The sequence below is a fragment of the Mytilus edulis genome, chromosome 6 (assembly GCF_963676685.1).
Source record: "Mytilus edulis chromosome 6, xbMytEdul2.2, whole genome shotgun sequence".
In the NCBI taxonomy this organism is placed as follows: Eukaryota; Metazoa; Mollusca; class Bivalvia; order Mytilida; family Mytilidae; genus Mytilus; species Mytilus edulis.
The window spans coordinates 12,480,904-12,508,111 of NC_092349.1; the positions used below are offsets into that span (position 1 = coordinate 12,480,904).

A 27,208-nucleotide genomic window follows, 5' to 3' on the forward strand; every position below is an offset into this window, starting at 1 on the left:
AACATGTTTAAACTAGTAATGACATTCACCTATTGTGTTTACAATACTAGTTGTGTTGTGTAACTTAAAGTATTTTGTACACATAATGCATGGTTTCAAGGTGAGTTATTCATTTTTTACATCATTCATCATCAGATTTGATTGAATCCAAAATCCTTATTATTTCGTATTAATAGATAGAGTGTCCAGGTTTAAATCCATTTAAAATCAAACAAAACAAAAGGAAATATTCATTAGAGAAGGGTAAAATGGCCGAAATTTAGGAAAGGTAAACACTGCTGAGTTGGTATATTTGAAATGCATACATCTGTTTCTAGTGGCTTTACTTTAGGTGCATAATTTAGAAATTTTTGAACATAAATCGATTGTGGTGGTTTCAAGTACATTTCAATCTTTTTGGTGCAAATAAAGCAGAAATTCCGCAGAAAAAAATTAAGCAAAAAAAAATTGAAAGGGCTATCTTTTAAAAGCAATAATTTGCATCACTGCCACAGGCAATCCCATTTTGGAAAACAATTTCTAAATAAAAGCCAATAATATCTTCTATTAAAAAAAAACAAAAACGGGTGCACTTTTTTATGGTTAGGCTTGTTTTGGTTGAATGTTTGGTCAAAAAATATAAAAGCAACAATATTTCCTCCATATTGAATAAATTTGATAAGGGTCATCAAATATGAAGAAAAATTGTTATTTACTTTGTTTGTATAATGGTTGATATGGTAACGCCACATTCGTTTTAAAGGAAAAAAGGCAACTTAAAGCTTAAAAAATAAGCTAGTTTTGCCAGAACGCTCTTAAATTTAAAAAAAACCCCACAATATTTGTATCCTCTGTATGTTAAAAAATTCTATCAATCTTACATTGAACAAAAGAAAAACGAAAGGAGGTTGTTTCTGTTATGTTATATTATTCAGTCTCATTCTAATATCCAATTTTTCAAGTTTGTCGATCCCATGAAATAATGAAAACTTGAACACTAAACTTCGATTTTGATCTGTCTTTCAATGCCTGCTTTTCCAACAATTTCCTAAGAGTACGTGATGTTCCAGACCGCTATCATTTTTGAACGACCTGTCACAACCCTCTTAAAGACAACTGTAAATATTTTCTTCAGATTTTGCTTTCTTTGCTGGTGGCTCACACTCTTCCACTTCCTCTCCTTCCTCTGTCATATCATCTGAAATGCAATTATGAAATGTACAACATAGGAGATAATAAAAATATAACATGTACATGCCAAGTTGATTGCAGAGAAGTTTCAAAGTTTCATATTAACGTAGGCAAGAGAAGTCTAACCTATGACAATCTGTGTTATATAATGTATGAAATGATTAATTTATGCAGGTTTTATCTTGGAAAAATACATTAAGTACATTATTTAACAAAATGCATTCAATATAAAAGTCCAAAGATGTGATTTGATTTCGAATGAGACAAAATTTCCACTAGTGACCAAAGTATGATGATGAAATTATTTATAGGTTGCATTTCTGTAAATATTGACAATGCAATTTTCCATATGAACTCCTTTTACGGCTAAAACTGTACCACTTTTACTATGAAGTTTTGAAAAAAAAAATCTTATCGCAGAATTGAAAGTTAATATGCACCACAATTTTTTTCAAAGGTAAAAATATAGGGGTGTGCGGCATATTTTCAACGTGTATATGCCGTGAACTTCTCAGAGTTTAAACTAGCACTAATTTTCTTAACTACCTTTACCTCGAATGAAAGGTTACCACAGAATTCAATGTTAACAATATGCACGTGTATAGTTACTGGTAACATTCCCAAGTTATGTCTCTGTGAGATGGAACACAGAGATCATAACTGGGAACCAGTATGTAAACAAAATTAATGTTCTATGAATATTCAAGATCTCCCCAAAAGAGGCGTGTTTTTAGAAACAGCTGTATTTACAAAGTGCAACCTATAGGGCAACCCTATAACCTTAAACAATGGAAAAAACATACTGTATAGTAAAGCACTGACTGATATGACAAAATGTTAAGAAATTTAAACAAAAATAAGAACAGTATGTAAAGTTAATGATGAAATAGAATACTACCTAGTACACATTGTTGGAACGGAACTGTACGATTTATAATGTTTTTGGTGATTTGGGGAGACTGTCAAAAAGGCCACGACATTCAAAAAAATAACAAGTTGCTTGATGGAAACTTTGAGGAAGTCTAATGTTTCTATATAACGTTTCTGTTTCAAGTTTTGGTAATCATTTCTGGTAGGACAATGTAATTGACATTCCGTTGTATAAGCATGAGTACATCTCAATTCCATTGAAAATATTTGACCCTGCCCCATTCAGTCATGGTCTATTGACTTTAAAACATTTACTTAGTTATTGTTTGTGTTTAGCTTTGTTTAAAGGGAACGACTGATGATAAGTCAATGGTATTAGGTATGCATTTGTATTAACATTGGCACATCACATTTTCATGGATATTGTTAGCCATTTACCTTTAGTCATGGTACCTGGACTTTGAATATTTGCATAATTTTCCGGTTTAAGTATTTCTATTATGATTTCAACATTTAGCATTATCAAAATTAAAAAAAGTCGAGACATATCTCGGTGAAAATAGTTTTTTTTCTCATTTATATACTTTTTAAATTGTTATTTGGATGGAGAGTTGTCTCATTGGCACTCACACCACATCTTCCTATATCTATTTATTACAATTTTCATGTACACATTATCCTACCTGAAGAAAAGACATTGCAAGATTTTTCCAAACTGTTTTCAACTGGGAAACATGCATATCTTAAAAGATGTCTGTCCATGGAATCAATTTCCCTGAAATAAACGTTAAACAAAAGTTCATACATATGGTCGTATAATTTTCTAGATTATCACCACAATTTAAACTATCTTTTCCGATAATTTTTATTTGACAATATAAATTATCTTTTCCGATAATTTTTATTTGACAATATAAAAAAAAGTGAGAACACACAATAATGTCACAAATGTGTCTGATGTTTCCTATCATAAAGACACTTTTTCCATACTTTTCTGTAGTTTTTCAGTCTATGGAAGAAGCGAATCGATAAAAAAAATTCTTATATCAACGAGCGATATTGTCTTATATCAACGAGTTGCATTGTGGGAAATTTCAGACGAATGTAAGCATTTGTACGAAGAAAGGCAGATTTCTTGGTATAAAGTAATGACTCTTTTCTTAAAATAGGGTGACATTTAACACGACATACGTCTGCTGTCTAATTTCAATGAATTATTTTATGTAATAGCAAGCAAGGTGTATTTAAGCCAAAAAATTGAATTGTTGAATAGATGAAACATGAATGCACGATTTATAATTTGTAGATGTACACATTTAATAATTATCATGAAGCAAATTCAGTGGAATGTAATTGAGATGAATTCAATTGTTTGATAAGCCAAAATCACCTATAAGTCAAAGATACTGCTATATTTTAGTATATCAATGCGATGTTTGTCTTATATCATAGCGATATTTTTTTAATATTAAAAATTTATGAATGCGATACTTTTCTAATATAACTGCTATAGTTTTCTAATATAAAACGAATACGATGAAACGTCACAATGCATGACAAGAAAAACGCAAACATAATTCACAAACTTAGTTCATGACCGGCTTAATGTTTGAGGATCAATATCACTAAAATTTCGTATCTGTAATAAAATTAACACTTACATGAAATTATCATTTCAAAAATGTTGCTTGACCCTATTGATAGTTGAAAGTGTTAACAACCTGATCAGTCTATTGTTTTCAATCACATGGTTTTACCGACTTATTCTATTTGAAGTGATGATGCAATGGCGGAATTTAAATGCGGTTGTAAATAGTTTACCGACCTTTTAGATTCTAATATAGGTCCAGTGGCAAATCAATGCATTTGAATAGGGACATATGGTTGGACCCCCCCCCCCTTTATCCTGGGTTTGAAACCCGCCTTTTGAAAATGGATGGATCCGCCCTTGAGGTCACACTGCTATAGCCAATCCACATATGTAATATCGACATAGACAAAAAAATATCATTACGTAAAAGAAAGAAAAAACATTCATTCAAGCAATCCAATCCAATACAGCTCCAAATAACAATGAATATTCAAATGGTAAAATAATTATTCCAAACAAATTAAATTGTACAAATGCTGATGTCCCGAACTTTGAAGATACCAACTGAGTAGCCTCAGACTTTAAATTGAACAACTTCAGATACAACGAATATCAAAAATCTTGTCAAACAGAAAATGTATTTATTATTAACATAGAAAAAAAATTTGAGAAGGAAAACAGTTCTTTTTGGCTATCAAAGACTTTGTACAATTTAATTTGTTTGGAATAATTATTTTACCATTTGAATATTCATTGTTATTTGGAGCTGTATTGGATTGGATTGCTTGAATGAATGTTTTTTCTTCTTTTACGTAATGATATTTTTTTTCTAAAAAAAATGTTTAGAAAACAAATAAATAAGATGTAAATGTCTGTTGACGTTAGAAATATGTATATATCTTTTCTATATTTATAAATTTAGATCGTTCGTTGCTGTTTATTTGGTATTTTTATTGACGTTATCGTTCTTGTACCATCATAACTGTCGTTACCGTTAACGTTTTAGAAGTGGACTAGTTCATATTGCACTTAACAAAAGATTCAGCAGCCAAATGACATTTTTGGAGGATTGGAAAGCAGTTATTTATAAGGGGAAATTTTAAAGATTTAGAGATATAAGAAGATGATGCATGAGTATGAATGAGACAACTTTCCATCAAAGTAATAATTTGTTTCAAGTAAACCATTATAGATCAAAGTAGGGCCTTAAACACGGAGCATTGGCTAACAGCGAACACCACGCTATATAGAAACCAAAAAAAAATACTAGTGTTAAATCATTCAAGCAGGAAAACCAACAGTCTAATTTGTATAAAAAAAGGAGAGTAAAAAGATGTACAGATCAGTTTTGTCGAATTCATCTTTGTCACAAGTTAGTTTCATTGTTATCAATAAAGAAAGTCTTCCATGCGTGCGTTGCGAGCATATCAGATATAGATATAATTTCGGTGCGTTCATTATAAAATTTGCTTAATGTTATATATGTGAACAACAATTTTGATACTTAGCTATTTGATTACGACATTGTTTATTAAACCCCATCGGTACTGGCATTTTCAAATTTTGAAAATGGTGCATTGAACCTGGTTTTATAGCGCCAAACCTCTCACGTGAACGACATTCTCATCAAATTCTGTCATATTTACAACGATGCGTGAACAAAACAGACATAATAGGTAAAATTGTCAAAATTTGGGTACATCAGTCAAATATTAATACTAATAAGTACTAATATTTATATAAAACAAACACTGCTATGATATTTTAAAAGTATCGCATTGATATTAAAACTAATAGCATTTGTTTATTTATGTATATAAGAAAAACACAGCACTTCAAATTTTACACGGACATAAACGTTTGGTTCTAACTAACTTCTGAATGTATATTTAGACTCAATTGTTGTTTATATTTGAACAATAAGTTTTAAAGTTAGTATTTTCTTAATTCTTTGTTGCCGAAATCAACATTTTCCGCATGAAATGTCTGCATATTTACAATTGATTTTAGACAATATCGTTTTGTGATATAAGAAAAGTTTTTATCGATTCGCTTCTTCCATAGACTGTTTTTGTCATCTACAAAAACTCAATGAATTCTAACCAAACATTATTTAATTTATGTAATTATTGAAGATTCCTACATAAGGGTTGATTTCAAATTGCTAAATGTTGGATTTGAGAGATGGAGAAACTGTATTTTTGAAGGCTGTTTCAGAATTTATTCATTTAGGAGGATTTGAGGCACTTCATTTAAATTTAAAGGAAAACACCATTTAAGTGAGTGACTCCCATCCTCTAATATGATAAGTTTTGGATTATCATTTAAGGTATTTTAATTTTCCTATTCCATATGCTTTCCACAATCTCAAGCACGAATCCTAAAATTTGAAATTATGCAACTGTGATATTCCTTGTGTTGATTAAATGCTTTTTTTTTAAACAGGATCCAGGTCAATTACATTCAAACCTGATTTAGGAAGGGATGATCCAATAAATTTTGATTTGTTAATGATTTTACTGAAACCTATTCAAAACTTTAAAAATAAACCCCAAATTTCTTATTTTTACATTACCAAGAACCATAACTCAGGAATAATAAACATTAAAAATACTTCAAATTAAAAATCTGCTTGTGTTAAAAGGTCTGTCACAACATTTATAATTATCAAATAATTTCTCGATAGCTTTATAATGCTCAAACTATTGAATATGAATCAATTTGCTGATGTACAAATATATGTAATGAAAAAGGTAAAACTGTATGACACCTATGCCTTTTTGTGATGAAAGATTAAATTTAAAAAAAATAACTTCAAGAAACTTTAAAAAAGATTTATTAGAATTACCTTCTATCAAAGTTGTAATATAATATTTGACCACAACTCTGTAATACAAACCTTCTTCATCTGTTTTGCTGTTACGACATCATTTCCTTCATTCACAGATCTCTAAAGGATCGATTATAAATGGGAAGTTCTACGGTCACAAGGTCCTGCAGAAACAAAAGTAAACACATACCCGGTAATGAGTAAATTTAGGACTGACATTGATTGGCAAAATCAAGACATTCGTATTGGTAAATATTGTCAATATTTTGATGCATGTCATAGCTTAATTTATAATATAGAGTTTTGCTCATTCTTAATGGCCATACCTAGATCTTATTTAGAAAGCTGTCTCATTGACAAATGTACAAGATCTTCCAATTTTTTTACATACAAAATATTGTCTTATCATCATGTTGAATTGGCAGCTGTCTGTTCATTTTAAACAAGATTGTGTGTAATACTTCTGCAGTCATGGTGATTAATATAGGCCAATTTTTCATTACTTCAATGATAATGGAGTCTGTCCTAACAATTTCACTCATTTTCAATTTTTTTGATCCTCAATGCTCTTCAACTTATTTTGCTTTATAAGTATTTTGATATGAGCGTCACTGATGAGTCTTATGTAGACGAAACGCGCGTCTGGCGTACTAAATTATAATTCTGGTACCTTTGATAACTATTTACACCACTGGGTCGATGCCATTGCTGGTGGACGTTTCGTCCCCGAGGGTATCACCAGCCCAGTAGTCAACACTTCGGTGTTGACATGAATATCAATAATGTGGTCATTTTTATGAATTAATTGTTTACAAAACTTTGAATTTTTCGAAAAACTAAGGATTTTCTTATCCCAGGCAAAGATTACCTTAGCCGTATTTGGCACATTTTTTTGGAATTTCGGATCCTCAATGCTCCTCAACTTTGTACTTGTTTTGCTTTATAAATATTTTGATATGAGCGTCACTGATGAGTCTTATGTAGACGAACGCGCGTCTGGTGTATAAAATTATAATCCTGGTACCTTTGATAACTATTCACACCACTGGGTCGATGCCACTGCTGGTTGACGTTTCGTCCCCGAGGGTATCACCAGCCCAGTAGTCAACACTTCGGTGTTGACAGGAATATCAATAATGTGGTCATTTTTATAAATTAATTGTTAACAAAACTTTGAATTTTTCGAAAAACTAAGGATTTTCTTTTCCCAGGCTTAAATTACCTTAGCCGCATTGAGGCACAATTTTTTGGAATTTTGGTTACTCAATGCTCTTCAACTTTGTACTTGTTTTGCTTTATAAATATTTTGATATGATCACTGATGAGTCTTATATAGACGAAACGCGCGTCTGGCGTACTAAATTATAATCCTGGTACCTTTGATAACTATTCACACCACTGGGTCGATGCCACTGCTGGTGGACGTTTCGTCCCCGAGGGTATCACCAGCCCAGTAGTCAACACTTCGGTGTTGACATGAATATCAATAATGTGGTCATTTTTGTAAAACAATTGTTTACAAAACTTTGCATTTTTCGAAAAACTAAGTATTTTCTTATCCCAGGCGTAAATTACCTAAGCCGTATTTGGCTCAATTTTTTGGAATTTTGGATTCTCAATGCTCTTCAACTTTGTTCTTGTTTTGCTTTGCAAATATTTTGATATGATCACTGTTGAGTCTTATGTAGACGAAACGCGCGTCTGGCGTACTAAATTATAATCCTGGTACCATTGATAACTATTTACACCACTCGGCCGATGCCACTGCTGGTGGACGTTTCGTCCCCGAGGGTACCACCAGCCCAGTAGTCAACACTTCGGTGTTGACATGAATATCAATAATGTGGTAATTTTTATGAATTAATTGTTTACAAAACTTTGAATTTTTCGAAAAACTAAGGATTTTCTTATCCCAGGCATAGATTACCTTAGCCGTATTTGCCACAATTTTTGGGAATTTTGGATCCCCAATACTCTTTAACTTTGTACTTGTTTTGTGTTATAAATATTTTGATATGAGCGTCACTGATGAGTCTTATGTAGACGAAACGCGCGTCTGGCGTACTAAATTATAATCCTGGTACCTTTGATAACTATTTACAACTTATTAATGTTGAAATCAAAACGAATAGTACCTTTTCAATCTTGTGCTTTACAAAAGTTGTAGGTTTCAATTGTCCCTTTCAAGGTTTTGTGTAAGGCAGGTAGTGGTAATTTTGTAGCAGCCTGTATTATCAGGAAACAATTGTACGTTTGAAAGACATTGGTTACATCAGAAATGATAAAAGATGTGACCGATGAATCCTGAGCAACAGATGAAGAGAACAAATGTACATGAGTGAAAGACAGCTATTATGTGTCAGATGATTCTTTAATCTGTACAACACTGATATGAGAGTTAATGCCTCGTTTTTCGAACCAATCTGGTTACCCTTCTTAGAATTGGAAGGCAAGAACTTCATTGCCCAGTCTATCGTTATTATAACATCTTTTTGTTCTTTGATGATTTCTGCCCGGTCATAGATTTCTTTTATTGAAGCATTTACTCCACATGATCTAAATGATTGATGTTTTTCAACTGCTGTATTTGTACAAAGACTTTCTACAAATTTTTCCATAAAGCCATCTTTTTCTAAAATTGACAAATTGCCTATATATCTATAGGTTAAAAGATCAGAACACAGGTTTTACAGAATTTTAACAGAAGATAAAATGTATGTCCTATTGACATATGAATTTTTAACAATTATAATATTACATGACATTGCACCCTGTTGATATATATATAATACATATTCGATATTATAAGTTACCAATACCAGAAATACTGCGGTTTATAACTTTATATAGAAAGAGATACACTATTAATTTCCAATCAAAAGCTACATGTATGGATTTTGCTCAATGTCATGGTCAAAGGATGACCTTAAAGTAGTTTGTATTTTCATTAGTTTGTTAGTTTATAATTGTTATTTGTCTCATTGGCAAATCATATTTTCACACGAACATGCTCTTAACCTTGCATGTATGTACAAATGTATGTACATGTATGTTGTAGTTTTAGTAAAAACTTAAATTTAAATATTCATTTGAAAATCGACACACAATTTTTTTTATAATATCATCTTCCTCCAAATTTGTACATAGAGGACCACACACAACATCCTTACATTTTTCATCATTGCTTTTTTGTTCTTACCGTTTTCTTCTACATACTCTGCAAATACCTGTACTGCAATTGATTGTTGTCCACATGGATGCCATCAATTTTAATATTTTCAAATTCTACAATTAGTACTGTTTTATATCATTCATTCACTTATTTAGTAGCAGATATGAGCATGATGAAGGTTAAATTAATGTAGTATTATTCATTCAATTTATTAACACATTAGAACTTCAGCAGTGATGGTGTATTTAAAATCGTGCATCAAGCAAATTTTAGTACATATAATGATCTTAAAAACAAGTTATCTAATCTTACAAACCTCCTCGTGCATTTTTCATTGTTATTCAACGCAAAATAATTACATAAGATACCTGGGACGATCTCATTTCACAAATGATTTCTATTGTCTACTTATTGTACCTGGAACTTATTTACCCGGTGTAGGTCTTTAAGTTGAGGTTGAATATACTTAAAGTTAATCGGGCATGACTAAATTAGATACGCCCTCTTAAAATCAGTGGGTCCGAAATAAGATCGGAAAAAAACATCCAGCAAAATACCAAAAAAAAATTTCAATTTAAGATTTATTTTCAATTTAAAGTGCTTTTGGTTGCTTAAATGTCTCCGATTAATAATCAAACGGTATTTTGTGGAAAATCAAATAATAACCTGTCCTGAACCGGGAGATGTTGGCTGCAGTAGGAATTTATTTATAAAAAAGTCCATATCTCATTTACTTATAGTGGCCGTTATTGATTGTAAATTCGTGACATTTTGTTTTAAATGGCATTCGTCTATTGTGAAGAAAAAAGAGGGAAGGAGGGCTAATAGCTTAACTTACGATTTTCGATCATCATGGTTCAAATCTATTCTATTACCGCATACGTTTTACCTCTAGCGAACGCTCTGCCTTATTGTAAAAAGTGCCACTCTAAATTTGTAAGCATTTGCTTTAGATTGATCCACTTTGCATCATGTCGTGAATATGCATGACATATTTGCCACTGGACACAAAAACGGCCGACACTCGGCTAACCGAGAGATTGATCGGTTAATCTATATTGAGTATGCGGCTATATGGGCGATTGGTCTGTTGATCGGGTTGGTTATACGTCTGTTAAGAGTAAAACGCTTAATTTAATGTTAAACTCTATTAAATATACAGATTTTTGGCATGTTATAAGAACCAAATCAAAAAAAGAAAAGTGTCTGACAAAATGATATCTATCATAGAACATTTTGCGCTTGTAAAAACATTTCTTAGTCTGTGCAGTTTTCAGTAAAACAAAAAGGCGTCGCGCAAGTATGTAGTATTTATGCTTATACGCATAGCAAATTTGTAATAAAAGGCGAAACAAACAAATTTAGATATCATTTAAAAAACAAAAAATAGTACTGTGGTTCTAAAAAATAAATTGACATTAGTAAAAATTTCATAATTGTAAAATAACGTGAATAATACTTCGTTTTAGTGAAAATTATGGGAATAAAGTCTGTTAATGGGTTCGACAATTGAAATTGTTTCAGTTAAGAGTTATTTAGCCACGACAATAATTTTGCTACCTTTATATTTTCCCCTTGAAAAATTTAAGAATGAGATGTTCCTAAAAAAATAAAACAAAAACAGTAAACAAAAATGACAATACGGTGCCACAGTATCCTAGAAAGAGCATTTTTATTTTGACTTTCTTTGCATTTTATTGAAGCGTGTGTCACTTCAATATAGCGTGATATGGATTGGTCTCTGGAATATGCATGAATTTTTTATTGACGTTTTCAATGCAATCAGCCTTAATTGTTGTGTCTGTTCGAAGTAGCACGTTCTCAATTCCGACTGAAAGTGTCTTTCTAATACAACACAGGGTACATATAACGTGTTCTCGTTCACATATGAACATGATATTTGTCACATTAAACCCTAATTCTTCAGCATCATCCAATTGGTTCTTTTCTTCTATTACTTAATCATATGTTGTTTACAAATCACTCTAAAGAAGTAAACAGAAAGGAGCGAATGCAGCTACATTTGGTTATTTAAAGTTTCAATTCATTTTAATCCGTTTAGTTCCTTTCTACATAAATGCAGATGAGAACTACAGTTGTCTATGGTGGCCGGTGAAGTCCATTTCGCGTTTTCGCGATTTCGCCTTTCATATTCTATAGGGCGAAAACGCGAACATGCAAAACAAACACCTTCCATTCTCAATTTTACCTTAAAATATATAGATTTTAAAATTGTGCAGGCTTTGTAAAACAGATATATATTCTAAAAATAAAGTTTTTCAAAACGTTTTTTCTTATACTTAACACTAGGGGAATGAGACGGTCATTTCGATTAACACAATGTTATTCCTGGTTTCATTTAATAGAACCTTACTCTCACTGATTTCAAAAATATAATGTTTTTGAATTTTCACACTTAAATAGTGCAAAAATGTCTACTTCTGGATTGGCAAAGGTCACTTCTGGGTTACCTTTAAGTTCGTTTATCTGAAACTCAAAGCACCACTTAGATATTACACAAAGGTCAAAGTATAGAACTTCAAGTTCACATTTGACGTTGACATCAATAATAAGGTCATAAAGAACGGACTTTAAATCAAAGAACATAGGTCTCTTATATATAGGGTTAACGAGTTACCCTCCACAAAAGCTAATTAAAAATATAAAAGGGGAGACAACTCTCATTAAAAGTAAACATACCCTTTTATTCAATGTAACAACATGTCGCAACTAACCAAACAGTAAAAATATTGTGTCCCTATCTTATATACGGTTTCTGAAAATAAGTGAAAATAAGCCAAAATCAAAATTAGAATAATATGACCTAGACCCTTGAACTTGTTGTCATTTCGATGGACCCTGGACCTCAAATCAAAAGTCCCCAAATCTCTATCACATATGGTTTGTCAGTTACAATTTAATCCTACTTATTTGAATACTGAAGCCGAAATAACTCTCATATAGAGTATCCACATCGCTCTAGTATTTTTTTGTCTAACGGTTGAAAATGAGTAGTCATCACAAGAAAAACATTGTTCGGGAAGTTAACTTTTACACAAGTGTTCGGTTAAACAGGGTAAGTTTCAAAAGCGTGTAAACTGTTCGATATCATGCACCAGATATCTTAGCAACACACTTTGAAACAAAAATACAGCGCAGACAAAATAGACTGAAGAAAAGGAAAAAGTAATTAGCACAAAAGCAAAAGTTTTTTTCCACGGAAACATTGGAGAGGATTAATAGTTTGCGTCTCTTTCTCTCAAATAGTAATTTTATTTTCTATTTTGACAATTATATATACAGTTTAAATCATTTAGAAAAATAATCATAAAAAAGATGTCTTTACTTTAAACGTAAACTATCTCAGGAGTTTTATAGGTAACATGCATGTTTCAGTAACTGAAAGTGATCTTCAAACCGCTCAAATGACCACTTGGTGTTTGTTTATACTTTGCAATTTTACTGCAAACAAACAGATTGAAATGAAAACAATGTCAAGGTTTTGTCAGTAGTAATTCAATATTAATTTATTTAACAAAGAAACGAAATTATCTAAGCGTTTAATTGAACTAGTCTAGGAATAACTTTTGCAAAAACGCCTCTATCAAAACCATTTTATTATAACTTAAAGACAAATGTTTCTATCATAAACTCTGAAACGCATACTAAAATTATTTGAGATAAACAAATTTGAGAAACGAAATTGAAAAAGAGACAATAGTCCGACAAAAGAGCAGAAAACAGTCCAAGGTCAACAATTAATCTTTAACACAGCGAGTAGAAAATCCCGCTCCCGGAAGCTCCAATAAGTCAACAACTAAAATCGCAAGTAACGTATTTGCGCACACCAGATTTGCTGGCTTGTAACAATTATTGAGATAGTGCACAAAGTTATAATGTGTTTAATGGCAATGGTTGCCACCATTACAATCGCGTAGAAAAAAATAATCAAAATAAATTAAGATTTGTATTAAGTGTAACACGAAACCATTGTGTTTGTTTTTTATAAATAAAGGGTTTAATTCTGAAATAATAAATGATGCACTAACCAAATTTGACCTATATCTATGTATTATAGACTTAAGCATTGTGACATATGCTTATATTTTATTTATTTTTTCATTGTGTGAGTTTGAAGACAAATTTATTTCCTTATAACTATGAACAAGACACAAATATGTTAGAATTTAATATGAGTTAATGTGTGTACACATATGTTCAGTACAAAGGTGCTTATTAATAATTTAGACACTAAAATACCAACGTAAAAAACCTACTACTGCAATAATTTTGGTATTTTCCTCACAAAACTAAAAAAAATTTGGCACAAACGCTATCAACAAGCTAATGATATATAATATATAGTTATTTAATATGTAACTATGCAATAGATCAAAATATATTTCCTGAGGTATGAAGATCAGCTCATTGTTCTCTTGTTCGAAGCCAACGGCTGAGGGCATTAGAACAATGAGCTGATCTTCATGAATATATTTTGATCTATTACACTGTTACAAATTTAATAACGGTTTTATTAACTAATACAAACTGAGTCAGTTCTAACAAATTCTTAGAAATAGAACCCACGAACATAACAGCTGTATTAAATATAATGTGTAAGGAGCATACAGGTACAACCAATACTTTAGAAATTAAATAAAACGGACATGATATCAGAGTAATTTAAATTGACAAGAAATCATTAAGTCAACATGTATTAAATATTTTTCAAAATTTAACGGCTTATACACATTTAATGGTAATGAATGTGGAAATTATTCACATTGTGAAACACCAAATTATTGGAACATTGAGTGTCCTCTCTGTTAATAATAATAAAAACAATAAACCCAACAACGTTAAAAACACCCAATTTGATTGGACCTCAGGAATACACTTCAACTAATTAGATTTCAGAATAAGAGGTCATAACAGGTCAGTGCAATAGACTACACACAGGTGCAATAGAACAATAATTTCCAGTGAAATAGACCATGGAACAAAAATGGCAGAAAAATAGCAAATGATATAGAAATATTAATGAAACAGTAAAATACTCTTTATTAGGTAAAAAACAATATTATTATAGACTTAGACTAGATAATAAATGGTTTTTACTGTATGATAATAGCATTAAATTTACGTAAATTCCATATTTTTCGAATTGGTGCTTAGCGGGCTGATATGAAAAGTTTATCACATGCTTCGATTGTTATCACATGCCTTTCCGTAACGTTATCGCATGGCAATCCGGTGATACTCGGCAATTCCGGAAAATACACCTCAATGCTACGTTTTCAATGAAAAACATTACAAAGTAGTGTACAAAACAATTATGTGGTTACTGAAATGTATATTGTGTAAAATAATGATTAAAAAAATAAACAACAAACAAATTATTAGATAAATACATTTTTTTTAAAGTTTCAAACATAATTTAGAAAGTTACTTTGAAAAAGTTGACTTTTCCAAAGAGTGTTCATTATGTATATTGTTGATTTTTTTGTCGATTTGTACATATTAACATGTTTTTCTTCTCTATTGGGGCATTTGGTAGACAGATTTCGTATCGAATGTACTAAATTTGAAGTCCGACGTCCGTGAACTTTTTTCTCTTTGGACTTCTATTTGGGAACCACGTAAAAGGATTAATATATGAATCTTATTTATCTCCATTGTTGAAGCAGCATATGATAAAAAGATCATAACATGTCATTTTTCATATCGCATGTATTATCAGCCCTCGGTCAAAATCAGCCCTCGAACCATGCGATATGAAAAATGCTGTGTAATAATCTGATATTATTACATAGCAATATAATGTTTCACACAGAAAGTAACCAAAAGTTAGCCTGCAATAAATTCTAATATTGCACTATATTGCAATAAATCTTCAAAATTCATGACGTCATCAACGACAAAATCTTAGTTTAAACCCATTTCTACTTTCAAATATTATATTGCTATACAATAAAAGGGGTATTGCATGAATATATGGGAATATTGTCACTCGTAGAACATATATTGCACTCGCAAGCTCGAACAACATAAAATTCTACCCGGGACAATATTCCCCAATATTCATGCAATAACTCTTTATTATTGCATAGCAATATAATATTTCCCACAGAAAGTAACCAAAAGTTAGCGTGCAATAAATTCCAATATTGCACTAGTGCAATAAATCTTCAAAATTCATGACGTCATTAACGACAAAGTCTTAGTTAAAACCAATTTTTACTTTCAAATATTATATAACTCGCAAGCTCGTGCAATATAAAATTCTACTCGGGACAATATTCCCCAATATTCATGCAATAACCCTATATTATCATTGTACTTTTGAGTTTTTAATTTTGCCATTGATAATGGATCTTTGAATTTCCTTGTCGGTATTTTTGTCGTTTTTAATTTTCATTTTTTCCTCTACCTTAGAAAAGACTTGCATGCATTCGAGGTAAATATATTTTGAAAAATTCTTGAAAGATAATAAGACAATATTAAAGTTTAAGATATGTAAAACAAAAATAAATGTTATTTTATTCCTTAAACAAAAAGAACTTCCTTATACTTTTGAAATGTCAAGTTAAAACGTATTGCATTTCAAATGATTTGGTATATCGAGTAAATTATACATTTTTGCCTTTTTTTCTGAAATAAGGCTAAATTAATTCTTTAAAAATAGAGCCACATTTATATAGAAAGCAGTTACAATCGGAGAAAACCGTTCTTAATTTGTCTCTGTTCTATGAATGGACTTGACTGTACTTTTGTTCATGCACTCTATTGCAAGGATTTGATTGTCTTAAAACCTCTCATTGCAAATAAAAAAATACTTGAGATTGAGATTGTTATGTCATAAGGTTACAGCTCGCAGAATTTATGTATTAACTTGATAACCTGAATCCCGCAATTAACATTGTTTTCGATATTTCGTGATTTTTTTTATCCTGCAATATTGTTTTACGATTGCTATTCAGTCTCTTTAAAAAAACACACCAAAAAACAACATTTTAATTAAAATCCGTTTTCGTATTCTGAACACTTACAACTTTGATATGATCGAATCGGTCGTCTATGATATGCGATACTAACTGAACACTGATAAAATTTTCAGATTAACGCAACAATTATTATATAAAATGGTAATATACGAGGAGGAGGTTATCAGAAATCTTAATATCAAATAAAACAAAACTCAATATTTTCTAAACGTGGCTGTGAATCTATACATAAAAAAAAGAGTAAATATAAGGACATGTGATAAGATTTTTTGTTTAGGTGCAAGCTGAAGCCCGTCTCTGGTCCCTTAACAAAAATGTGAACTAGTTCAGTGAAAATTGAAGTCACAATTCACTCCAAAACATATAAATAAACTAGAATTAAAAACATACAAGATTAACAAAGACTCCTGACTTGCTACAGTCGCAACAAGGCAGCGGGGTTTAACATGTTTTGTGAAATATCGCCTTTCCCTCTATACCTCTAGCTAATAAAAATGAAACAAACATACAACAATACGCACAGTAGAACTCAATTAAAAATAAATCCGAGTCTGATGTCAGAATAAGCAACAATAGAAAATAAGCAAAACGACAATGATACATAAATTAACAAAGGATTACTAGCAGTATGCCAGATATATATATATTTAATATGAGAAAATCTTTGTTTAAACAATATTATATCCAAACACATAGACATACGTAATGAAATTATAAGATATTAACTATAACGCTTTAAACCTCAATTAAACTGACTAAAAGATTATGTCTTCATCATTTGGAAATCAACCACAATCCCTTCCGTTAGTGGTTAAGTATCATCGGGTCATAAAATATATGAGACAGGCATAACTCGTATCATGACAACAAAAGGTTTTAAAATAATTGTGTACATTTCCGATGCAGAGTCCCTTTGAGTAAATCAATATTTATACCAAACGTATGCCATCTTTTATGACCTTACAAACAGTATCATAAATATATCTCTTCTGAAGAAGTATGTTTAAAGGTTTGGTTAGCTTTTGAAATGAATGTCGACATTTTTGTGCTTTGTATAGAATGTTACCATGAAAAATATTGATGTGAAGGTGTGATGTGTAAAAATTAGTAAATGTTTTGACTAATTTTGATATCGAAAACACTGGTGTTATATTTTGTTTAGTAATATAGAGACTATTTTCGTTAAAATCAAATACGTTGTTACATACACGAACTAATCGAACAAGTTGAGATATATAAACACCATTAGATGGAAACAAGAAAACGTCACCACCTAAGAACGGATAATTGATAATAGGAAATTAAAATCATATCTTTTAACACAAATTTTATTATTAAGCTTTTTGATAAAAATATAGATATCAAGATTCATAAAAGGACAGTGTTTATTGTTAATATTAGCTTTTTTAAAGACAGTTCAGATGGTTAAAGCTCTTTAGTGTGCATACTGAAGCCGTCATTATTAAAAGCCAATATATCATCTAAATATCTGAAAGTGTTATTTAATGTTTGTATTATACGGAATCTCGATAGCGAACACAGCTATTGTCTAGTAAAAATTCAAGGGCAGTTATCGTATCAAAAAAGCAGGTCAAATTAACATTTTTGTTTGTAATCTAGTTACTTAAATATGACCTCAAAGAATTTGAACATATATATTCGCATTCTGCCTTTTTTATTAGGTGTCTTCTTAATGCGATTATGAAGCAAAGTGGTACAAAGGGTGGAAAAGTCAAAAGTTTAGACTGATCAACAATATAAGCATGCAATTTATCAAGTATTTCCAACACTCTAAAAGTAATTCATTCCACTGATGTACACGATTTTTATTAAGAGTTTTTTTGTTTTTTTTTAAAGTTTTCTTCATTTTATCTTAAAATGTATCTCTGTATTCTATTTATACATTTGGAATACATATTGAAGTGTTTTATCAAGTAAAACAATCAGTTCAATTGTTTCAGAAATGAAAGGATGGAGAAAAAAAGAAGATGCTTTGGAATAGAACTACTCATTCAACTGAATTTCCTATGGATGTTATTAATGTTTATGTCGATGGTACACATCACAGGTTGGTATTCGTTGGTTTCGTCGAAAACCAAAATAGCAGTTAATTAAGCATGTTTAATTGTTATTACTTTTGTGAGTTAAATAGCCAAGAAAACAAATGAATATATAATATGAAAACATATGCTGACTTTGTCAGAACGCATCGAGGACAAGACACATATGAAGACAATAATTTCTAAAACCCGACAATATAATCACGTTTTCTAGATGAACAAGTTTTATTTTGACACATGAACCCATTTTTTTCTTTAGACTTAGATAAACGTTGAATATTACCGATGTACCAGTGAGAATTGATATCAAAGATGGGCGAAAGATACCAGGGGGACAGTCAAACTCATAAATCGAACATAAACTGACAACGCCATGGCTAAAAATGAAAAAGACAAACAGACAAATAATAGTACACATGATAAAACATAGAAAACTAAAGACTAAGCAACACGAACCCCACCAAAAACTGGGGCTGATCTCAGGTGCTCCAGAAGTGAAAGCAGATCCTGCTCCACATGTGACACTCGTCGTGTTCCTCATGTTATTACAGACTCTGTAAATAGTCTAATTCGGTATGTCACATTCATGAAAGGTAAGGGGATTGTAGTTACGACGTGATGAACATATCCGATATCATCTGTGAAACGGTTATTCCATAACGGTCTACCAACTCATGATGGCGTCTATAAAACTTACGAAGGGATGAGTTCAACTTCACCATTTGGAACTCTTGGTTTAATAGCTTCCTTGTGAAAAAAATATAAGAATTTTCATTGTTCTAGTGAAAATAATACTAAAATTAAGTGAGACGATTTTTTTCGATTTCTTTATACTGTGATGTTCATTTGAATATTGGCAATATGATGACCATTTCTTAGTTTGCATTCTTTAATTTGCAAGTAATTGAAGTGAGATCTCGGTTCATTTACTCAAATTATGTCCAGCAGTGATCTAAATATATCTTTATTAATGTTGTCAAATTTTATACATTTATAGTCTTGCCTTACCGATGACTCGGATAATCATTCGACCAATTAACATGTAGTTAATTGTACGTTTAATGTGTACACTTCAAATGCACGGTTTAATGATTTGATAAAAAGAAGCATATTTACATGTACATATAGGTCTAGTACTACATGTACTTAATGTTAAATCAACAATAGAAATTAGAATTTCATCAGCTAAAAACTGTTCAAAATATAAACTTGCTTATTAAGTTTACTTTGTATCTTGCCCCTAGCGGATATACAAGGTGTCTTTGTGCTTATCTACCTTGTAAAATTTAAATTTTGAGATCATAACAATAAACTCATTATAGAAACCAGATTTACATTTTGTATTTTCGCCAGACGCGCGTTTCGTCTACAAAAGACTCATCGTGGACGCTCGAATCAACAAAAGTTAAAAAGGCAAATAAAACTACAAAATTGAAGAGCGTTGCGGACCAAAATTCCTAACAGTTTAGCCAAATGCAGCTAAGGTAATCTATTCCTGAGGTAGAAAAGCATTAGTATTTCAAAAATTCAAACTTTTTTGTAGACCGTTAACTTATGAATATGACCATATCACTAAAAATTCAGTATATATATATATCGAAGAGCCTGGGAGATCAAGTGGTCTAGCACGTCGGACACAGTTTCAGGTGGTCAAGTGTTTTAGCTCGTCGGACACAGTGCAAGGCAATTTGGTGTCACCATATATAAATGGGCTGTTATTTAGACAAATTTATAAATTGACATGAACCGGATGGTATAGAATAACAATAAGCAATTCTGCAAAGATAATAAAAACAATTATAACATTCTGAAGATTTGCGCAAATAAACGTATATAAAACGATTATGTACAAAGTAAATATTATAGTGGAGCGGCAGCAAGGACAATTTCAGAAATTTGAATTACCTAAATACCTCATGGAATTTCAATAGCTCATTGGAAAGGTGAATCGTGTACTTTTTGAAAATATGTGTCGTAAATATGAAAGCTGGTACCATTATGCCGAAAATCAAGGTCAAAAGTCATCACTTAAAAAAATCCTATTTTCATCTCGAAAAACAATACCATTAGTATTTTTCAAAATTAATAATCTATTCAATAAATCAAATGAGTATTAATATGTACCAATGTGTTAGTTCATACAATTTTTTTTTTATTTGAACATGACGTCAGAACAACGTTATATTTAACTTTTTTTGAAGGGAGTCCGTGATATACAAATTTTAAAGCCTAATAAAAACCAGTAGCATAATAACCTTGATATTTCACCTCGACAAATAGCATTTCTTGAATACTTTAGGATAAATTTTTTTTAAATAGTATCCGAAATGAATAGTTTACATTTGTATAAATCAAACAATCAAAATGTGCAGCCGTGCTAAATTTTCTTTCAGTTTTCAAGGATTACACATGTCACTAAGTTTTCCTTTCTCAATACAAGATACCTTTTCATATAACATACAATGACAGCATGCATTTTGTAGAAATTATTCAAAAATTAAGACATGAATGTTTTGGTACTAGTATCTATAATGAGCTTAATTTCATAAAAAAAAGGAAACGTGGAAAAAAATATAGCAAACCAAAATAAAGCTATCAAATATTGTAACAAGTACTATTTTCATGATATTTCATCTGTGTCATCAGCTATGTCAGCGGATACTGACTGGACATTATTACAACTTCCGACATTTTGGCAAAAACATAAATCAGTGCAAGGAAGACCCTGCTCCTTGCAAACACATGCTTCCTGTCATGCTTTTTTCCCCTTATATGAACAAATAAGATCTTGTAGAAAGTCTGATGCCATTTGTCCCTCAAAGAAAACTGGCTCTAACTTGTCATTTTGTGCAGTTTTCCAACCAAAAGCACATGGGGAGTTATTATTTGGGTTGGCCAAATTTGCCGACATCCAAACTTTGCTTTGCCACATTGCACGCAGTACGTGTTGCTTAAATACGGATTCACATGGCGGAAGCTTTATAAGACTTTTATCTTTATTGATAGCTAACTGATGTCTCAGCAAATTTAAATCGTCGTGAAATTTCTTAAATTTGTACTTTGAGTCGTATAAAGCAGCAACAAACTCCCTAGCAGCAACAATCGCACTATCAACATCATCATCAACGACACAAGATTACTGAAACGGCTTGGTTTTGTTCTTAGGAGGTTGAATAAGACTTTTTACCGATTCCAAAAAAACTTGAAGAGGAATCACACCCACTCAGAGCATGAACGACCGGCAAAATACCGGTGGCAACTGGGTCAATAGACGAAACAATGTCGTGAACTGGTATAAAACGTCTATTATCCTTCAAGCTACCTATTGAACCAGTTTGAACCCATAATTATTTTGTGTTTTTAAGCATTGGGTAGAAATATACAGCCAGAACAAGAACATCAGAATCATCTGATTTTATAACAATTCTACCCTTGACGTCTTTCCTAACAAACATTCCATCCGCGTGAAAAGCATGAAAAATCATTCTGGTATCTACTTCTTCATGGTTACACCGAAATGTCGGAAAACTTATAACACTACTGTGTGTCATTTTTTGTGCAATTTCCGGATCAGTAAAACAACCAGCCATTTACAAAGCGTTTGGAAACGGCAAGTCAAATTTAGTATTTACATTTGATGTGACATATTCACCAAGAAAATGCAAAAAGGATTTTTGTTTTGAGAGACAGACAAAAATCGTTTCCAGTCTGGCACAAGTCGACTTTCAATAACCTGGTAAAGTCCTGAACATCCTGTTTTTGACGACCTTCGTTCTCTTTCATTTTCACTAGATTTGACTGATAGTAATACGTCGTACCTGTGAAAAACATCGATCACAGTTTCACTTTGATGGTAATTGGATAGAGCCCTGGCAACATAGTTATTGGCCAGGTCACCGAAAGTTGTACTTTTTTTCACATGAAATGTTTGTACAATTGCCATTCCATCTCTGATAAACACTGTTTTTGACTTATCAAAATCAGGAAGCAATGGAAAAGACGAAGCAGTTTCCTCAAGCTTGTGGAGCAACTCAGCTTTAACCGATTTTCTCATTGATCCGTAATCATGAAAAATTGAAGTTGGGACTGGGCCAATGGGATGCTCCATGATCTTTTGAAGAGAGACGTCACCACGTTAGTTACTTAATGTCAAGGCTCTTCGAAACACAAGCTCTGGGTCAACATGAATGTGCAGAGTGTCGCCTGTACGAGAACGAAACGGGGTTTTCTTCGACATGTCGGCAAATGTTTTTAGATTAGACCGCGACAAGGGACCATAGAAACTAGACTTTCCATCGGTTGACAATGCGTTGTTTACAAAGGATCGGAGATTTTTATCACCTGTTTCTATCGCGGTGAGAAGGGATTTCTGAATCTCTGCGTTTCATGGCAGCTTTTTGAGTTTGCCCATGCAATTGATCCGCATCGGATTTGATACCTGATCGAAAGCGCATTGTACTGGCAAAATCAGCAACGACATGAGGAGATAATGACCATCTGATTAACGCAGACTTTTGTCCAGCAATGTTTGCTATACCCCCAATACATTTTGAATCCTTGATCACAGTTTTTTGTACGGCCATATCACTCCAAATCCCGTTGTATCTCCTAGACACCTGTCGAATGGTGAATTCAACAAAATGTTGCTGAACCTCTGGTGGTAACTCTACCATATCTAGAAGGTAAACAGGTGCCCGTCGTGAATAATTTGTACGGTTGGTGATAAAAAAAAAAGTATGATAGCATTTTAGAAATGGTATACAAATGCAGTTTCCAATGTCCTTCACGTTCGGCTTTAATATTGTGTAATATTAGTTGGATGGCATGCAACAGCATTAACCAATATTTAAAAGTCGGTGATTTTTCACTGGAAGAACCAATATACTCTGCTGAAACTGGAGTCACATACTGCGTAAATGTTTCAGTAAGATTATCAACAGGCTGACTGTTACCAGAACATGCAGAAGATTCAAACTGTAAATTAGCCTCTTTCATCCTGCTCCACTAATGTTTTGGTACATCAGCAAATCGATCCTCTAAATCACTACATTGGAAAAACTGAGAAAACAAAACATGCATCAATGCTTCATAGACAAGGGTTAACCCACGAACTGCCCTGTTGAACTGTTTGCCGCTGAGCATTTGTTCTGCAGTTGTTCCTGCATAGACACCAGAGTCAACAAGCAAGTCTTTCAGACCGGCCTCCGACCACAATTTTCCCACTGCCGCAATAAAACAAGACAGGGCATGTAAACCACCGAGTCTAATTATATGATCAGCAAATTTGTCTTTTAGGGACCATTTGACTTGTTGAGCAACTGCATATAGCTGCTGATCCATTGTCTGAATTGCATGTTTTTGACCCAACGTATTCGCCAAATTCTGACAATTGTGCATTGCAGTAAATACAGTGGCCATGTCGCTTGGTTTTTTGTCAATTATAGGACCATAGGCAACAATTGTTCTATCTAGTTTAAAGTCAGCAAATGTGCTGAAGAAACCAGACCAAAATGGAACAAGTTGTTCGGTACAATTACTAGACAATTCATGTGGCAAAACAGATCCCTCTCTGCATATCATTCTACGAATAACCCACAACAAATCTGGAGTCTGACCGATTGGATCTGTGCAAGTGTTTAATAGTTCCAGTGCATTTTGACGTCACAACGGTTCGCCCCTCATTTTTGGTTTCGTAAAGGGTAAGCACTGCATCAGCGAGGATACTTTTTCGTCATAGACTAATGCTTTGTCCTGTTTCCGTTCAAACCGTTGTCGGGTATTAAATCCGAATGTTCCATATAGAACTGAATTTTGAAATATAGCACGCGCCATCGAGTGAAATGTGTTTTTTTCCGTCAATCGTTTCGGTATTATTGTCAATATTGTCCACACCTTTTTGGATTAAGGAACCACAGTTAGCTATACCGGACGGGACATAACAACCACCTTGTATTTTTGTTATTTCAGCATTCGCAACACTAGTCAAAAACCTCCGAACCTCGTCATACTTGACACAGAAACCATGTGCATTTAAATTTTCAATCAAAGACTTCGATCCAAACTCATGATATAACTGTACTGCAAGACCTAGACTAAATGGTGTAATTATGTTACTACAATTTGACACCAGGCACTCTGCGAGAGCAGCACATTTTCTTCGAATATCATGCGAAATATCCATCGATACTGAAGAAAATGTTTCAAAAGACTTTTTGTCAAGAAGCCAAGTGATAAAACTTATCAAACAAGTTGGCAACATTGCTTCTGACATTTCCAATGATACTTCGTCATTTGCAGGATAATAATCTCCAGAAATATATACATTTTCCATTTTTTGTCTTAATATTGAGGCGGCTGCATAGATAAAGGCAACAGTAGTATACCGCTGTTCAAAACTCATAAATCCATGGACAAAAACAAAATCGGGGTAACAAACTAAAACCGAGGGAAACGCATTAAATATAAGAGGAGAACAACGACACAACACCGAAACGGACCAAGCAACAAAAGTCATACAGTACATGCATATCGGTTTGTTCATTGGTTTTAGTGGAGCTACATTTACTCAAGTCGGCTTTTTTCTCAAGCAATTCTAATTCTGCTTTGATGCTATTCGCTGCCTTAACAGCGTCGCCAATGGAAATGTCGCTAGCAAATACAATACTAGATTTACCTTGTCCTTGTTGAGCAAAAAATACAATGGCATCCTTGTAGTGCTTCTCAAGTTTAGCCTTAAGCTTAGAGGAATTACAGAAGGTCTTACTTATTTTATCAGGTAAAAAAGACTGGTACATTGTCAAGAGTAATGACAATAGAAGAGACTTTTTGTCACGAACGAGGTCTCTGTCTATAATTTCAACCACTCTTTCAAATGCCAAATCATACGCTGATTTATCAGTTGATTTTGGTCTATATGTCAAGTATGTTGTCAGACATGCTGCATGATACACTGCATTATTGAGCAAATTCTCTTTCTCTATTCGATTAATCATTTCAGCGTCGCATGCTCTAACAGCAGCATCTTTAAGTTTGGCTAACCTTTCAGCAGATGAAATGGTATGCATTGTTTTCACCCTTTTATGTGACACTTTGCTGCAAATAATACACTTTGATGTATTGAGAGGGTGATCATTATTTCCAGGCACCAAAAAATTAGATAAATCGTATTTTATATCTGGTGTTTCCTTTACAGCTGAAGAACATGCTACTGATTTTAAATTTTGTTTACTTGTGTAGCTTTTAAAACATGACCTATGGTACCTAAATACGGGTAATTCACCTGATGTTTCATTGCAGAATTCATTCAAAAAACTGAATGAATCATCACGTCTCTTTGCTGCAGCATTTATCAGGCTTTTTCTTCCAGATTCCGTTGATGTTATTAAAATTCTATCATCATCAGAATTGCAGATAATGCAATTGTCAACACCAACTTCCACTCTCCTTTTTTTGGCATCCGGCGGGACTAGTCTTGATGACACTGATAAATTGTCAATTTGATGAAATCAAAAACAAATCAAACACACCTGAAAACCAAACCAACCCTATAATGATATTAACTTTTCCCGTTAAATTCAACAAAAACTAATACACAACAATACCAAACAATATAAATTAATCACAAAGCTCCGGAAATTACAAAATGAACAAGAAATATGCTTAAAAACCGACTACAATCAACCTTCGAAAAATTGCTGAATGTTGGACTACAAATAGAAACCACAACAATGTCGGTAAATTTGTGACAAATATTCGGACTTGAAATCTCGATAAAAAGCAGATATTTAACCAAATATTTATCTTATAAGAAATTAACTGCAAACAGTAAATCGAATCGATTGTAGTATTATACGGCGGCTTTATTGTTGTGCCTTTAAATAACACCTATACTGCACGTGCAAATAATGCTAGGTGAAAAACGATGATTTTTCAGTGTTATTTTCAACCAGTTTCAGATGCATTGTGCTTTCCATATAGGACTATTTGAAAATGCTCTTAAATTGTATGAAGTTCAAGAATAACTATATTTACCAATTTCGTTCACCAATTATTTTTTAGAACGTGTTTCATATGAAATATGAGTACCGAATCAGCAGTGGGGTATACGATGCAAGTTGGGTAACGCCAGTTAAGGCTATTGTTAACGTCATTTGTACCACATTTGATTTTTACGACAAACATTTTTCAGAAGTTGAATAATCAACAGACATTTTAAGCCATTTAAATCCCATGAGGTATTTAGGTAATTTAAACTCGTTAACTAAGCGACTTTTTTAACATTCGCTGCTCCACTATTATAACATCGTGTCAAGTAGGATCAATATAAAATCATAAAATCGCATTGGACTGGATCATATACATGTATATAGTCTGAAACAGTGACAACTCTACGACAAATGTTATCCATCAGATCACCAGTAATGGTGATACAAGACTAAAAACACTTCCTGTATATATAATTCGTTTCAATAACAGCAGAACAATGTTAAGATATGTATGTTTTTGTTCTTC

The 27,208-nt window shown here is 32.3% G+C and overlaps 1 protein-coding gene across 1 annotated transcript in view; it reads left to right on the forward strand.

The window, feature by feature from the left end:
• The first annotated feature begins 47 nt into the window (after window positions 1-47).
• LOC139526203 (uncharacterized) overlaps window positions 48-27,208 on the forward strand; it is a 57,972-nt gene continuing 30,811 nt past the window's right edge. The window contains exons 1-2 of the mRNA XM_071321330.1: window positions 48-100; window positions 18,599-18,705. Coding sequence (XP_071177431.1) covers window positions 90-100; window positions 18,599-18,705 — 118 coding nt within the window. The 5' untranslated portion in view covers window positions 48-89. The remainder of the gene's footprint in view (window positions 101-18,598; window positions 18,706-27,208) is intronic.